The 17,313-nt window shown below is 39.5% G+C and overlaps 1 protein-coding gene across 1 annotated transcript in view; it reads left to right on the top strand.

The window, feature by feature from the left end:
• The window catches only part of rad51ap1 (RAD51 associated protein 1), a 63,715-nt gene that overhangs the window by 906 nt on the left and 45,496 nt on the right, over positions 1 to 17,313 (top strand). Inside the window, exons 2-5 of the mRNA XM_087999545.1 lie at positions 8,760 to 8,806; positions 9,598 to 9,739; positions 10,456 to 10,535; positions 14,482 to 14,646. Coding sequence (XP_087855671.1) covers positions 8,760 to 8,806; positions 9,598 to 9,739; positions 10,456 to 10,535; positions 14,482 to 14,646 — 434 coding nt within the window. The remainder of the gene's footprint in view (positions 1 to 8,759; positions 8,807 to 9,597; positions 9,740 to 10,455; positions 10,536 to 14,481; positions 14,647 to 17,313) is intronic.

Raw genomic sequence — 17,313 nt, 5'->3', positions numbered from 1 at the left:
CGTATATGGAATGAGCTGCCAGAGGAAGTGGTGAAGGCTGGTACAATTACATCATTTAAAAGGCATCTGGGAGGGTATATGAATAGGAAGGTTTTAGAGGGACATGGGATATGCTGGCAAATGGGACTAGATTAATTTAGGATATCTGGTTGGCATGGACAAGTTGGACTGAAGAGTCTGTTTCTGTGCTGTACATCACAATAATTCTGATTCTAAATGTGTAGGGTTTAGTCAAATGATGTTTCAGGTGTGATTCAAAATACCATTACACCATGTATTATCCCAAAAAGTACAATAAAGTATTCAAACATTCAGAAGCAGAATAAGCAGATATGGATCAAAGAGAGGGCTTTTTATTGGTCACAGGAAGTTTTAATCAACTGGGAGAAAGTGAGGACTGTGGATGCTGGAGATCAGAGTCAAAAAGTGTGCTGCTGGAAAAGCACAACCAGTCAGGCAGCATCCGAGAGGCAAGATAGTTGACATTTCGAATATAAGCTCTTCAGGGATGTGCGGGAGACCCAAGGGGGCTGAGAGATAAATGGGTCTGGGGGGAAGCTAACTGGGAATGCAATAGGGATATGCAGATAGGGGTGATGTGATCTCCCTTACACTGGGGACACAGGATGCCAACTTGCGGAACATTTCAGAGAACATCTCTGGGACAAACACACTTAATAACCCCACCGCCCTGTGGCCAAACACTTCAACTCACCCTCCCACTCTGCAAGTCCTGGGTCTCTTCCACTGCCAGATTCTAGCCACCCGACACCCGGATGAAGAACACCTCAACTTCCACCTTGGGACCCTCCAACCATATGCGATCAATACTGATTTCACCAGTTTTCTCACCTCACCTCCCATTCCCCCCACTTTATCCAAGATCCAACCGTCCAACTCGGCACTGCCCTCTTGAATTGTCCAATCTGTCCATTTTCTTTCCCACCTGTTCATTCCACCCTCCCCTCTGACCTATCACGATTCATCTACCTATCGCATTCCTAGCTACCTTCCCCCCCAGCCCCAATCCCCTACCCATTTATCTTTCAGCCCCCTTGGGCCTCCCCCACATTCCTGATGAAGAGGTTATTCTCAAAATGTTGACTCTTCTGCTCCTCGGGTGCAGCCTGACCTGCTGTGCTTTTCCAGCAGCACACTCTTTGATACAGGAAGTTTCACCCCAATGATGAATGTATTAGTGGCAAAATCTTTCAGTTGGTCAGTATTAGACAGCGTAGACATACAGGTGTGGGATAAAGAAAAAAAATAGCTTTTGTAGATTTGGCAACCAGATTGAATCAATCAACTATAATACATAGTAAAAACATGAAAATAATTATGATAATGTAATGAAAATGGGGCAGGGACTGGACTTTTACCAATAGTTAAATATCTGATAATGGGTGTAATGATGAACTTGGAGATATGAAGAAATATGAACTTAATAGTTATGAATATGGCAGCAGGAAGCCCTTTTACCAACAAGCTGTGTGAAAGGAACAATGCAGTAATAGACAAAATGATTCATAGTTTATGGTTTGATTGATCTGACAAATTTTTATCATCTCCACTAGCATGGCTGGCAATGTTAAGAATTCACTGCAGATGGTTGTTAAAAAATGTCCAAATCTTTTAGTAATTGTTACAAATCCTTAAATCCTATCAATTATAAGTGATCAGCACCCAGCTTGGAAAGAAACTACAATTAACTTTACTGTTTTGAGCGTCCAAAGGCACTACATGCAGGCAGTCAGGCTTTCATTAAAGCCAAAGACTCAAAGAATTTAGCGAGCTATAAGACGTGGTGTAAGGCCATTGGAAACCAGATTAGGTCATGGAATTGTGGGTTCCATGAGAGGGGCATAAAGAGTGGAGATGCCAGGAAAGGTTATTGGTTGAATGTGTGTGCATGTAGTTGGGTGGGTTGGGCAGCGCTTGGGTGGAGCATCTGGGTCACAGGGGAGATGGATTCTTATGTGTGAGTGAGTCTATAGGTACAAGCTGTGGGTAAATATAAGATAAAAAAATTAGGAATAATAATAGGTCATTCAGCCCCTCAAGCCTGCCTTGCCATGCAATTGAATTGTGGCTGATCCAACATTCCTCATGTCCACTTTTCTGCCCTTTCCCTGTAATCCTTGATTCTCCTACTGATCAAGAATCTATCTATCTCATTCTTAAATATACATAAGAATTTTGCCTCCACAACTTTCTGTGGCAAGGAGTTCCAAAGACTTTCACCCTCTGAGCAAAGAAATTCCTCCTCATCTTGTTCTTAAATTGGCACCCCTTTACTCTGAGCCTTTGATCCAAGACTCTGCAATGAGGGGAAATATCCTCTCAGCATTTACCTGGCAAATCCCTTAAGAATCCGATATGTTTCAATGATATCAGCTCTCATTCTTCTAAACTTCAGTGAGTGGAGTCCCAACTTGTTCAGACTTTCCATATTGGGGATCATACTAGTGAATCTTCACTGAACATGCCTCCAATGAAATGATACCTTCTTAAATACAGAGACCAAAACTCCTCACAGTAGTACAAGTGTCATTACTCACCAGGACCTACTACAGTTTCAGTAAGACTTCCCTGTTCTTATGTTCCAACCCCATTGAAAAAAGGGCCAACATTCCATATGTCTTCTTGATTATCTGCTGCACTTGTATTCCACTTCTCTCTTTGCCTCATCCACTTAGCTTCTGCATACGGAATCACTACAATCCTTTATGATAATATGACTGCAACTACATTGGAGAACAGAAATGGTTCCCTTCAAATTTTGACAGGGGTGTTGAGCAAAGCTTTGTGATAGCCACCATCTGTTATGATTATTCAATATAACTTAGATGGAAACCTGTGTCATCTCTATGCCAAACCTAAACTGACCACCATGGACATATGTTGATCTGCAGTTTGTCAGTAACTGCAACATTGATGTGCATTCTGCATCAGATTATCCATAGAAGAGACTTGGCATTTACTTGAATGTTGCCAAAATAAAACTCATACCACACACATTGACCACCTCCTATATAGAACATAAAACATAGAACAATACAGCACAGAACAGGCCCTTCGGCCCATGATGTTGTGGCGAACATTTGTCCTAGCTTAAGCACCCATCCATATATCTATCCAATTGCTGCCTAAAGGTCGCCAATGATTCTGACTCTGCCAGTCCCACAGGCAGCGCATTCCATGCCCCCACCACTCTCTGGGTAAAGAACTTACCCCTGACATCTCCCCTATACCTTCCACCCTTCAGCTTAAATTTACGTCCCCTTGTAACACTCTGTTGTACCCGGGGAAAAGGTTTCTGACTGTCCACTCTATCTATTCCTCTGATCATCTTATAAACCTCTATCAAGTCACCCCTCATCCTTCGCCGTTCCAATGAGAAAAGGCCTAGCACTCTCAACCTATCCTCGTACGACCTATTCTCCATTCCAGACAACATCCTGGTAAATCTTCTCTGCACCCTCTCCAAAGCTTCCACATCTTTCATAAAGTGAGGCGACCAGAACTGCACACAGTACTCCAAATGTGGCCTAACCAAAGTCCTGTACAGCTGCAACATCACTTCACGACTCTTGAATTCAATCCCTCTGCTAATGAACGCTAATACACCATAGGCCTTCTTATAAGCTCTGTCCACCTAAGTGGCAACTTTCAAAGATCTATGAACATAGACCCCAAATCCCTCTGCTCCTCCACCTACTGTTAACCCTGTATTCCACATTCTTATTTGTCCTTCCAAAATGGACAACCTCACACTTGACAGGGTTGAACTCCATCTGCTACTCCTCAGCCCAGCTCTGCACCATATCTAAGTCCCTTTGCAGCCGACAAAAACCCTCCTCACTATCCACAACTCCACCAATCTTCGTATCATCTGCAAATTTACTGACCCACCCTTCGACTCCCTCTTCCAAGTCATTAATAAAATTTACAAACAGCAGAGGACCCAGAACTGATCCCTGCGGAACTCCACTTGTAACCGGGCTCCAGGCTGAATATTTACCATCTACCACCACTCTCTGACTTCGACCGGTTAGCCAGTTTTCTATCCAACTGGCCAAATTTCCCTCTATCCCATGCTTCCTGACTTTCCGCATAAGCCTACCATGGAGAACCTTATTAAATGCCTTACTAAAATCCATGTATACTACATCCACTGCTCTACCCTCATCCACATGCTTGGTCACCTCCTCAAAGAATTCAATAAGACTTGTAAGGCAAGACCTACCCGTCACAAATCCGTGCTGGCTGTCCCTAATCAAGCAGTGTCTTTCCAGATACTCATAAATCCTATCCCTCAGTACCCTTTCCATTACTTTGCCTACCACCGAAGTAAGACTAACTGGCCTGTAATTCCCGGGGTTATCCCTATTCCCTTTTTTGAACAGGGGCACAACATTCGCCACTCTCCAGTCCCCTGGTACCACCCCCGTTGACAGTGAAGACGAAAAGATCATTGCCAACGGTTCTGCAATTTCCTCTCTTGCTTCCCACATAATCCTAGGATATATCCCGTCAGGCCCGGGGGACTTGTCTATCCTCAAGTTGTTCAAAATGTCCAAACACATCTTCCTTCCTAACAAGTATCTCTTCTAGCTTACCAGTCCGTTTCACACTCTCCTCTTCAACAATACGGTCCTCTCGTTTGTAAATACAATATAAGGTGAAGGAGAGATTCTGAAATATGTTGATCACTTCTCATGCCTTGGCAGCCATATCTCTCAAAATGCCACCATTCACAAGGAGATCCATGACTGGATCTATTATGCCAGCTCAGCTTTGTAAAAAAACTGCAATAGCAAATGTTTGATGGCAAAAATCTCCACAAGTCAAGAGAGGTTCTCAGTACACAGTAGTTGTCACTACACTGCTGTATTGCAATGATATTAGACTAAATATCAGTAAGATACAAAAGCACTAGGGAAATTTGATTTGCAATTCCTCCATCTGATCCTTTAGATTCAATAAGAGGTCAGTCAATCAAATCCAGTGACATTGAAGCCAGGTTTACAAGTACTCAGATGGCTTTAGTGGTATTATCGCTAGACCAATAATCCAGAAACACAAATATTTTTCTGGAGACCCAGGTTTGAATCCCAACACAACAGATGGCGAAATTTGAATTCAATAAAACATATCTGGAATTAAGAATCTACTCATGACCATGAAATCATTACCCATCTGGCTCACCAATGTTTAATCAATAGGTATGAAGTCTCAATGAAAAAATGAACCCATTGACCAAGGCACTAGAAAAGACAATGGCAGAAACAGCCCTGTCGATCCTGCAGACCTTCTGGAAGCTAGTGCCAAAATTATCTTGTCTCACAGACTTGTCAAGCAACAACCACATGGTGGTACACTATGGAAATAGCATTTGCAGATAATATCCTGGACATGATTATCACCATCCCTGGATATGTCCTGTCCAATTGGCAGGACAGACCCAGCAGTAGTGGAGGCATAATGGTGTACAATTGGGAGGGAGTTGCCCTCAGAGTCTGTAACATTTTCTCTGGACCCATGAAGTCTCATGGCTTCAGGTTAAACTTGTAAAGGAAACATTCTGCCAATTAACATGTATTATTCTTCATTTGCTCATGAATCAGTTCTTCTCCATATTGAACAGTACTTGGAGGAACCACAGAGAGTGGCAAGGATGCAAAATGTATTCTGGGTGGGGGAGTTCAATGTCTACCACCAAGTGTGGCTTGGCAGCAGCAGTACTGATTGAACTTTTCGAGTCATAAAGCACATGGCTGTTAGACTGGCTATCGGCAGTGAGGGAGCCAACAAGAGGGAAAAACATATTTGACCTCATCCTTATCAACCTGCTGGCTGCAGGTGCATCTGTTCATGACAGTATTAGTAAAAGTGATCACCGCATAGTCCTTGTGGAGGTGAAGTCCTGCCTTCACATTGAAACTACCCTTCATCGTGTTGTGTGGCACAACTACTGTGCTAAATGGGACAAACATTTATAACACTGACATCTTCCTGACGATGTGGAAAATTGCCCAGGTATGTATGTTCAGAAAAAGCAGGACAAATTCAACCTGGCCACTTACTGCCACATTGATATACACTCAAACATTAGTAAAGTGATGGAAGGTATCATTATTAGTGCTATGAAGCAGCACCTGCTCAGCAAACATCTGCTCAGAGATGCTCAGTTTGGGTTCCTCCAAAGCCACTCAGCTCCTGACCCCATTACAGCCTTGGTTCAAACATAGACAAAAGAGCTGAATTTCAGAGGTGAGGTGAGAGTGCCTTTGACATCAAGACCACATTTGATCGAGTGTCAAGGAGCCCTAGCAAAACTGGAATTAATAGATATTGAGGGCAAATTCTCCACTTGTTGGAATCATACCTGGCACGTAGGAAGATGGTTGTGGTTGCTGGAGGATAGTCATCTCAGCTCCAGGGTATTTCTTCAGGATTTGCTGAGGTTCAACCATCTTCAACTGTTCATCAATGGCTTTCATTCCATCTCAAGATTAGAATTGAGGATGTTCAGCACCATTCATGAATCAGATACTGAAGCAGTCCATGTTCAAATGCAACAAGATGTGAATAATATCCTGGCTTAGGCTAACAAGTAGCAAATAAGATTTGTGCCACACAGATGTCAGGCAATGACTATCTCCAATAAGAGAGTATCTAACCATCGCCCCTTGACACTGAATGGTTTTACTATCACTGGATTCCCCCATTGTCAACCTCTTTGGAATTACCACTGACCAGAAATTCAACTGGACTCACTATATAAATACAGTGGCTGCAAGAGCAGGTCAGAGGCTAGAATAAAAAATGAGTAACTCCTGACTCCACAAAACCTGCCCAACATCTATAAGGCACAAGCCAGGAGTGTGATGGATATGCCCTGCTTGCCTGAATGCGTGCAGCTCCAACAACACTTGGGAAGCTTGACATCATCCAGCATAAAATAGCCTGCTTGATTGGCACCACATGCACTGCCTCCACCACAACGCTCAGTAGCCACAGCATATACTATTTACACAATGCTCTGCAGAAATTCACCAAAGATCCTTAGACTGTACCTTCCACACCCACAATCAGTTCCATCTAGAAGTACAAAGTGGACAGATACATGAGAACACCACCATCTGCAAATTCCTTTCCAAGCCACTAATATTCTAACTTGAAAATACACTGCAGTTTCTTCATTGTTGCTTTGTCAAAACCCTGGATCTCTCTTCCCTAATGGCATTTTAGATCTATCTACAGCACGTATATTACATCAGTTCAAGAAGGCAGATCAGCAGCACCTTCTCAAGGACGGGTAGGGATGGGCAATAAATGCTGCCCAGCTCGTAATGCCCGTGGACCACAACAGAATTTTTAAATGTTTATTTAAAATTGAGAGTGCCGGACTAGTGACTTATTGTTAGGGAGTACAAACATCAATGAAACAGTCCCCAACAAATCCAAAGGAGTGAAGAAACTGACCCATCTGATCCAGATTTCTACAACCAACCTTCTCACCCTTTATGTCAGCTCTTTCATCTTTAAACTAGACGGTTGGTTGTAGAAATCCAAAAAAAATCCATGTTGCCTTTTCCTAATCTAAAACTTGAGTATCTCATTGGGGTCAAAAGATGATATGGCATTAATGTCTATCAATGTGACAATGTTATGGCTTTTAGAAGTATATTTTGTCCTTGTACTTTTTGAAGAGAGATTTTGAGCCATAGGTACTGAGCTTCCTCCTCCAAACCAATAAAGTAAACAGCTAGTAAGGCCTTGGGTTCTTTTTTTTTAAGTTGGAACAATAGAAACAGCATGAATGGGTAGAGTAAGACCCCCCCACAGAACCAGGGTTTTAATTTTGCTTTCAGTAGTTGTTGGGTTTTGAAGTTGGCTGTAGAAGCTGTTACATTTCTCTTTGTTAATAGCTAAAAGCGGTTCTCTTTCTGCTGCCAGAATCACATGTGAGACAATCTGTTTTACTGACTTTGCCTTTGCCAAGGGTATGTTAGTAGAATGTTACAAGATTGGAATAGGTACTGTTTAGTAGTTAAATAATCTATTATTCTTTTAAGTTTTCCAATAAAGATAAGTTATTACAATTTTTTAAATTTATCATTTAACTGTGGGTAAGAATGAAGTGTATTTTGCTTAAAGCCGAGTAGTGTGACCAATTGAATTACATCTGGAGCACAGCACCTTATACTTGCCTTTAAATCAGAAAAACGTTAGGATCTAGGCTATATATTTACGTGGGGTTTGGTCTGGTTCATAACATCTGATATATGAACACAAGAAATAGATGTAGGACTAGGCTATTCGGCTCCTCAAGCCTGCCCTACCATTCAACATGATCATGCTGATTTGCCCCAGGTCTCACCTCCTCTTTTATGTCAACTCCTGAAGCCCTCAATGTCTTGATATTTCAAAATGAATCTATCTCCTCTTTCAATACTCTACAAATCTGCAGTAGAGAATTCTAGACAGTAACTACTCTGAGAGAAGAAATTCCCTCACATATATTTTAAATGAGTATCCCCTTAGACTGTAACTAGTTCAAGATACCCCACTAGTGGGAAAAATCTTCTCAACCTTTATCCTGTCAAGACACTGTATTTTTATGGATTTTTGAAATGTAATTCTTTTTAGATAAGTATTATTTTGAAACACTCTTCAAAGGATATTTCTTTTTTTTTAAAAATGCGATATTTTCTGTTATAAGGTTGTGACATATATTTCTTTTCTGCTATTAGGACCAAGAAAGTTGTAGATTATTCACAGGGTGGAGATTTTGATGATGGTGAGTTTGACGTAAAGTTCAAAGAGTGTATTGTTTTCTGTGAAATATAGTAATCTTGGTGCATAATGAAGTAACTCATTCATGTACTAGTTTGCACTCTTGCAGTCAAGCTGCCTGATGTAATCTTGCTTTCATGCTGTTTTCCCCTTTTTTCACCTCTTCAATTCCAATTTAAGTATAATTCAATCAGCTTTTATTCCACATATAGTAAAGTATTCCATACTTTACACATGAGCATTTTGTTTTAATCTCTTCCTTTTTCTTGACAAATCCTGTGTTTTTAACCTATTTTGTCCTGATTACTGACTTGTAGAAGTAGATTTTCACCAACCATATAAAACTGTGGCATGATTTTGAATAATTGGATTCGACTTATCAACCCCTTAACCTTTCCTGTTTCAGCAAACACCGATCTCAATTTAACTTTAATATATGTCTTAAAAGTTGGTATATTTTAAGAAATAAAGCCAAGCCATTTTTCTAACCATCTGTGAAGTCTCACATCAATTCCATTTTAGAATTAGAAATTGATGCTTTCCTATCTGTTTAGTTTTGCTGAATCATCATTTCTTGACTAACTCATATGATTTTGTAATTTGTTGAATTAACCCCAGCTGAGATTATCTTTAGCCTATAATAAAGGTTCCTGGTTTTATAAGTTTCTCTTTAACTACAGTTAATATTGAAAGAAATAACCTGTGAGCTATGCAAGGTAATAATTTTCTTAAGTCAATTATTACATGTAACTAGAACAATAAATATTCTTAAATTTTATACATTTTTCCTTACAGATGAAGATTTTGCATATGTACCAGCTCCTCCAAGTAAAAAATCACATCTAATAACTAAGGATCAGAAACAAAAAAAAGGAAAGAGAAATAACATTTCTGGCAGTCAAGATGCAAAAACTGAAAAGGAACGACCTAAAGAAAGGTGAATAAATTCTTAGGATTACTGATCAGCTTATAATTTTGCAGACTATTCCAAGTAAATAAATGTGAACAAATGGAAGTATTTTTCTTTCTTAAGAGCTGTATGTCAATTTGTCTGTTTAAACTCTATTTACTAAAAAATGCTGTCCTTTGGAAGACAAAAGCTAATGTGTTATCACTTAAGTGGAAAGTCACTTACTGCTGGCCAGCGCAGGAGTCTTTATCTGTACACTCAGCTGATAGCATCAGTTTGTTTTTCCTCAGTGTCACAATTTCAGCGAAGTGCAATATTTGTCTTTTAATGAGTGGTTAGTTCTTAGGGGTTTTTATATCATGGTTTTGATATTATAATAATGTTCCTTTATTCCCTGAATTCAATTCTTCAAGACTTTAGTATATTCTTGTAGAGAGTTTCAACCACTTGGTTGATCTTTGCAGCAAAATTCAAACTATTCATATTAATTCTGGAAACTTGCCAGCAAAAGCAAAGCAATGGAAAACTGCACTGTTAAATGGAATGAGGTAGAAATGATAAATACCATTAATCTTTATCATTATTTAAACGTAAAGATTCAGAGATTTTTTCTTTGTATTATTAAATAGTTATTGATAACTTATATGCCTGTGTGTACTTTTCCTTCCATTTTTGCTGTTAATGCTGTTTGCATTGGAATTTTAATAATTTCAACTCGCTCATCAGATTGCTTCATAATATAGGTTGCCACTTGATGAAAAACTTTATCAAAGAAATCTGGAAGCTGCGTTAGTCCTATCAGTGCAAGAGCCAACCAGTGAAGGTGAGTTTTTTTAAATAACAATTCTTATCCCAGTTAAATTGTTATCTCAAAATGTTTTATTATGTCTACTATTGGCTGAACAGAAAATATTTTTTCACGTGACTAGTAATTTGTGCTTAGTACTTCTATTTTGTAGTTTACCAGTATTTTATAGGTGAAAATATCGTTAGGACTGACACTCCCAATTTTGTTTTTGATGTATAAGACATTTTGTGACTTGGATGCTCAGGTTGGTGGACTCACTCTTTTTTGGTATATTGAGCATGCTCACTAAATTATTTTTAGGATTGTGTAATTAAACAGAATTGATCCTTCATTTCTACTCTGACCAAGGCCTGCCATCACCCAGCAAAGGTTGCTTTTCAGGGCTGGAACAAATGGCTAATGAGTTTTGTGAGCTAGAACAAAGTCATGGCTATACCGAGAGACAACTATACTGGGTGATGACAGTCTATAGAAGAAGCCCATCCGCATGCAGGTTAGAAAATAAAAGTAAATGTACCAAAAAGAGCTATTTGAACTTGAACCTTTGTTGCCTAACAAATGCTGGGGCAGCAGATGCAACTATTTGTGCCAAATTCCAAAAATTGCATTAGACAAGTGGAGGGAATTACAGTGGTTTGTCAATATGCTACATTTGCTTACCTGAGTACATGTCTGAAACCAGTAAAGAAAGCTGTAAGGGACAGGCTAGATTTTGCTTTTGTATATTGGGTAGGTGTGTTATTTTGAGATTGCAGACTATTGTAAGATCATTTCTATACTGGAATACACTGAATGTGGCAAATACCATATACAGGAAGAAAGTGATGACTGGAGATGCTTGAGAGTCAGGATTGAAAAGCATGCGCTGGAAAAAGCACAGCAGGTCAGGCAGCAGCTGAGGAGCAGGAGAGTCCACGTTGTGGGCATAAGCCCTTCTTCAGGAATGTGGAGGGGGAAGGGGACTGGGATATAAATAGGGAGGTGGGGGTAGGGCTAGGGGAATCTGGGAAATCTCTCCCCCTCCCCCACCTCATCCCAGATGCAACCCTCCAACTTGACACCGTTTTCTTGGCCTGTCCTATGTGTCCATCTTCCTTCCCACCTATCTACTGCACCTTCCTCACAAACCTATCACAGTCACCTCCTACCTGCATCCACCTATCGCCATCCCACCTATCTTTCCCTCAGCCCCACCCCCCTATTTATCTCCAGCCCCCTTCCCCTCCTCATTCATGATGAAGAGCTTATGCCACATTCAATGTACATGCAAGTTATTAATCCCTCAAGCAGTTGCCATAAAGAACTGGGAGCTATGGGAATATAAGATCAAATTGTACATTTTGTTGTAGATATAAGCTGCCATTTCAACTTCTTTAGAAAGGTGCAATAGAAGCTTTCTGAAACTATTTCTTTCATTGAAAGAGTGAGCCACGGTCAAATGTTGTCACCAATTCTACTTGATATTTTCATCACTAACATACTGCATGGAATCCTTGATGTACTTATGTTTATCAGTTGTCAGCATTTCTCTTAGTATGACACACTTCTTGTAAATGGTGATGCTAATGGATTCATCTGGAATTCAAAGTCCTGTTGCATAGCTTTCCTTTATTGTTAGCTCTTCGGCTATGAGCATTGCTCACACAACTGGGGTGCACAGTGGCTCAGTGGTTAGCACTGCTGCCTCACATCACCAGGTCCCAGGTTCGATTCCAGCCTTGGGCGACTGACTGTGTGGAGTTTGCACATTCTCCCCATGTCTGTGTGGGTTTCCTCTGGGTGCTCCGGTTTCCTCCCAAAGTCCAAAGTTGTGCAGGTCAGGTGAATTGGCCATGCTAAATTGCCCATAGTGTTAGGTGCATTAGTCAGAGGGAAATGGGACTGGGTGGGTTACTCTTTGGAGGGTCAGTGTGGACTTGTTGGGCCGAAAGGCTTGTTTGCACACTGGAAATCTCTAATCAAATCTCTTAAAAAAACTAATCCTTGCCCTCCCACGTCAAGTTCCTCTCCAGCCCTGATGAGATGCAGCCTTTGGGACCCATGCTGTCCCAAAGGCTGTTTGCAGAAAACAGGTCCTATCTCTGTAACTTTACTGTCCCAATTATATTTAAGCTTCTTTTACTCCCACCGTTTGAATGACTTCTTGCACCATGATGCAGCAGCCCATTTGCTCATCCTTTCTGCAGGCACTGCTTTTCTTCATTCAAGCTGCAAGAGTGCTGATCCTATACATAGTTGCAAGAGCTGAGGCTACTTCATTGCTATGTCCACACATGTCACTCTTCCTCGCAGTCCCAAACTCCTGTCACTAATCATGAGTAAAATCAGAAGTAACTAGCCTAAGGGGTGTTGTACCTACAGGAGCAAAGTTTGCAGGGATCTTGTCCCCTCCCTGTTATAAGCTATGTCCGAAGCTCAGACTTCCCCTCATCATCCTGAGATTGAAGTAGCTTGACTTGCTGCAAATGTAGTTCCTGTGGAGCATACTAGTGTCCTAGCTACTCAATCAAGTAGCTGTAATATATGACTTGCCTTGTCACCTTTATTTTGATTTATTTAACTAATGAGTTGTTAGGTTTAAAATTATAACTCTACTAAAGGATTTAAGCCCTTCCTGATGAAGGGATTATGACCGAAATGACGACTCTCCTGCTCATCGAATGCTGCTTGATCGGCTGTGCTTTTCCAGCACCACACTCTTTGACTCTGATCTCCAGCATCTGTGGTCCTTACTTTCTCCTAAATCTCAAAATGCACCAACCAATGATCTTCCTGTTCTCCTATTTAACATCTTTGAACAATTACCAGCTATTAAAAATTCATAAAAGGCATCAAAAGCCATGTCTTCTTCCCTTTCTATGCTGAATTTTCAACAAATTCTCAAGTTATACTTTGAAGCACACTGTTATAAGAGTCATAGAATCATACAGCACAGAAACAGACCCTTCGGTCAACCTGTCTATGCCAACCAGAATCCCAAACTAAACTAATCCCACTTGCCTGCTTATGGCTCATATCCCTCCAAACATTTCTTTTTATGTACTTACCTAAATGTCTTTTAAACATTGTAACAATACCCATATCCCCCACTTCCTCTGGAAATTCATTTCACACAAGAACAAAAGAAATTGCCCCCTTGTCCTTTTCCTCTCATCTTAAAAATATGCCTCCTCGTCTTGAGAAATCCCCCACCCTAGGAAAAGATGCCTGCCATTCACCTTATCTATACCCCTCAAGATTTTAGAAACCACTATAAAGGCACCTCTCAACCTCCTACACTCCAGTGAAAAAATGTCCTTGGCTCAATCTGTGCTCCTGTTACATGAAACAAGCAGAAGAAAATTATCAATTATGTGTGCTGTATGAAGGCAGACCCTTGATGTATAGTAGTCTTTCTATATCTTTCCCTGCGATTCTGTTTATTTGGCATCCTGTAATTTTGTTTATTTGGCACTAGAGTTTCTTCAGTTTTCAAGTCATCCTACATGGATGTTATCTTCTTTTCACTTCTTTATCCTTGAAGTTTTTCTCCATGACATTTCTTACAAATTTTTTTTCTTAAAATGACTTTCTGCTTTTTTTCTAATTGTAATTGACAGATTTCTTTGTTGAAGCAAATAGCAGAATCTTAAAAATCTCTAAAAGGGTTTGATTCCTGGTTGGGCTCTCAGGCAGAATCACAAATTGTTCATTTTTTAAAAATATGATTGACTAAGGAACTGTGTTATTGTAGCTTTGTTATTTTCTTTGTGTGACTCAGTAGCTGTCATGTTCTGCTGGTGTCTGCTTCAGTTTACTTTGTTAAAAATATGATTGTGACATTTGAAGTGCAGGAATTTGGCAGAGAGAAAATGCAGTGTTAATATACAATAAATTCTGGGTTACTAATCCTATATTTTCTTTATGCTATTCAGAACAATAACTGTAGAGGTCCATAAATCGATGTTTTCTATACCCTTAGATAAGATTACTACTGAAAATGAAGGTTCCTCAGTTCGATCTAGACCAAAGCGAGCAGCAACAGGAGCTGCATCACAACCAAAGCAAATTCTACTTGATGATAGAGGTAGTGATGGTGATGGTGAAGGTGAAGAGGATTCTGCAGGTGAACTGGACTACATAGTGGGTGAGTAATTGACAAAAATGACAAAATCATTACAGCTTGGATAAGTGAATGATATTATTTAATGCAGAACAACTGCTAATGTACAACTATTTACTCTTTCAGTGCATTTGTAGTAATGCTTTGTAACAAAAGTAATTTTGTGCTTTACTCATATTTAATTGAATATTGAGTTTCATGCATCATAGGCTTGGAGTACAATGTTTACACATTAATTGAATAAAGAATACATTTTGAAATTTGTAATTAATATGAAGAAAATATAAAGTTCACCAGTTTTATCTTGACTTTTATGAAAAAGTTAATAGAATTCACTTTGCGAAAGGGATACATTATTAGTGCACAATGTGAGATGCATATTATGCATTTAATGGTGACTTTTGTTCTTGGTAGTTTTCCAAATCCAATTCCAAGTAAACTATTTATTTTAGATGAGGGATAAGCATGTTAATGGTTAAGTACATTTCAAAGTACAAGATGAGACAAGGTGACTAGCTCATAAAGTCTATCCCTTCCAGAGGATCATTTGCAGCTTATATTACCGTGAACTAGTTGCGGAATGTAAATAATCACAGACATAAGCTCTCTAAGTAAAGCTGTGTTATTTGAGTCCTAAGACAACAACATTTCTCCTAAAGTACAACCGATGTTACTCAATTCTAAGCAGTTACATTTAACTTGAACCATATAGTAATCCAATGAATATTTAGTTATCTCCAAAATAAATCTTAGACTATTCAGTCCAAGATTTAAACAGATTCTACTTTTCATCTACTTTTTATTTGGATTAACTAATGCAGAATTAGCTGATTCACTATACTGGCAAATGCATAACGGCCAAGAGTGTGGTGCTGGAAAAGCACAGCAGGTCAGGCAGCATCCGTGGAGCATCATTTCCTGCTGAGGGGCTTTTCTCCGAAACGTCGATTTTCCTGCTTCTCAGATGCTGCCTGACTTGCTGTGCTTTTCCGCCATCACACTCTTGACTCTAATCTCCAGCATCTGCTTTACTCACTTTCGCCTAAATACATAGATATGTTTGACTGAAGGGTCTGTTCCATGCTGTATGTATTGCTGACTCAATAACTGTATCCACGTTTATGAGATCAAACAAAACTGGACTTACTGGACCTAACATACATGTTCACTTAAGGGGAACAAGTATTCTTCAATACTTGGCAGCAGAAATTGTACCATGGGATTTCAGTTCTAGCAAATTCCTGGAAACAATGAAAGGACATTTTCTTCATTGTACATCTTCATAAATTATTTGGGCTGAGGCACAAAAGAGAAGATCTCTAATTTTGCTGATGATAGAAAATCAGGGACATTGTTAGCCTGTGAGGAAGAATTTAGAATGGCACGAGCAGGCTGGTAGATTAGGCCAATAGGTCATAGTTGCATCTCTGGGTAGAGGAATCTGATCTGTTAAATTTCAGAGAAATTAACAATAATGGAAAGAGTTCATAAATGGTAGCTTTTCGTTGAGTGAAGGACTCAGAAGTTCTCTGGTGCAAATATTTAGATCTACGAACATGAAAGTGCGGTGAAAGTGATCTTTAATGTGTATTTTGAACTGATTACATTAACTAAGGCTGTTTTGGGAATCATATTAAAAAAATGGATATCAGAATGATGAAGAAATGCAGCAAAGATCACAGAAGCATTACCTGTGAATTGATAGTCTAGTTTTGATAAAAGGATTAAAAAAAAACGTTTTCATTGGAACAAAGAAAGTTCAGAGGAATGCAATGTTATTTTGAAAACTATAAATTGGAGAGGATAAATAGTGAAGGATTGTTTCCATTAGTTGCATCAGTAACAAGAGAGCATAGTTTTGAGATTATTATGTGAAGAATATTTGTTTCATACAGACAGTTATGAGAATATGAGATGCTTCGTCTCAAATGGGTATTGACACAGTGTATAATCAAGAAACATTTAAAATACAAAAGAAGCATGATGAGGTGGAGGGGTGGGTGTTGAAAGTAAGTAGGAAATCAATGATTGGGTCCTATTGAGGACTTAGCAACAGAATAGGAGCAATGATTCACTAATGTCCTTCAAGGAAAAAAAATCTGCCATCCTTGACTGATCAGGCCTACAGGTGGCTCCAGACCCGTATCAATGGACTCCTGACTGATAAATGCTTTCTGAAATGGCCTGGTAGCCACTCAGTTGTTTCAACCATTAGAAAGTCTCAAAAACAAATGAAACCAGAAGGAACAACTGGCATTAACTAAGGCAAACACAACCCTGTTGACCCTGCAAAATCCTACTAACTAATATCTAAGAGCTAGTACCAAAATTGGGATAACGATGCATCTTTTCATGACATTATTGGTAAGCATGATCACCACCCTCATAACATTGGAAATGCCTTACATTGTGTTGTGTGACACTTGTTATGGACCACATCAGACCCACTCAAAACATAGTTGTTTTAAGCAGGTGTAACATGGATATTCCAGGAGTGATGCAGCTGGTCAAATTACTTGGTTTTAAACAAAACAATTTATTTACAAGATTACAAAATGAAACACATTTGATGAAAACAGAAGAGAACAGAATACCGAGTAACTTAATCTATCCAAAAACCAAACAGACCATTCCAACTTACTGATGCAGTTCCAATATTTGGAACAATCCCTATAAACACCCCTTGACACA

The sequence above is a fragment of the Chiloscyllium plagiosum genome, unplaced genomic scaffold (genome assembly GCF_037043375.1).
Source record: "Chiloscyllium plagiosum isolate Xiang-an unplaced genomic scaffold, Cpla_swu_hap1 HiC_scaffold_23, whole genome shotgun sequence".
Classification (NCBI taxonomy): Eukaryota; Metazoa; Chordata; class Chondrichthyes; order Orectolobiformes; family Hemiscylliidae; genus Chiloscyllium; species Chiloscyllium plagiosum.
This window is presented reverse-complemented; position numbering and strand designations above follow the sequence as displayed.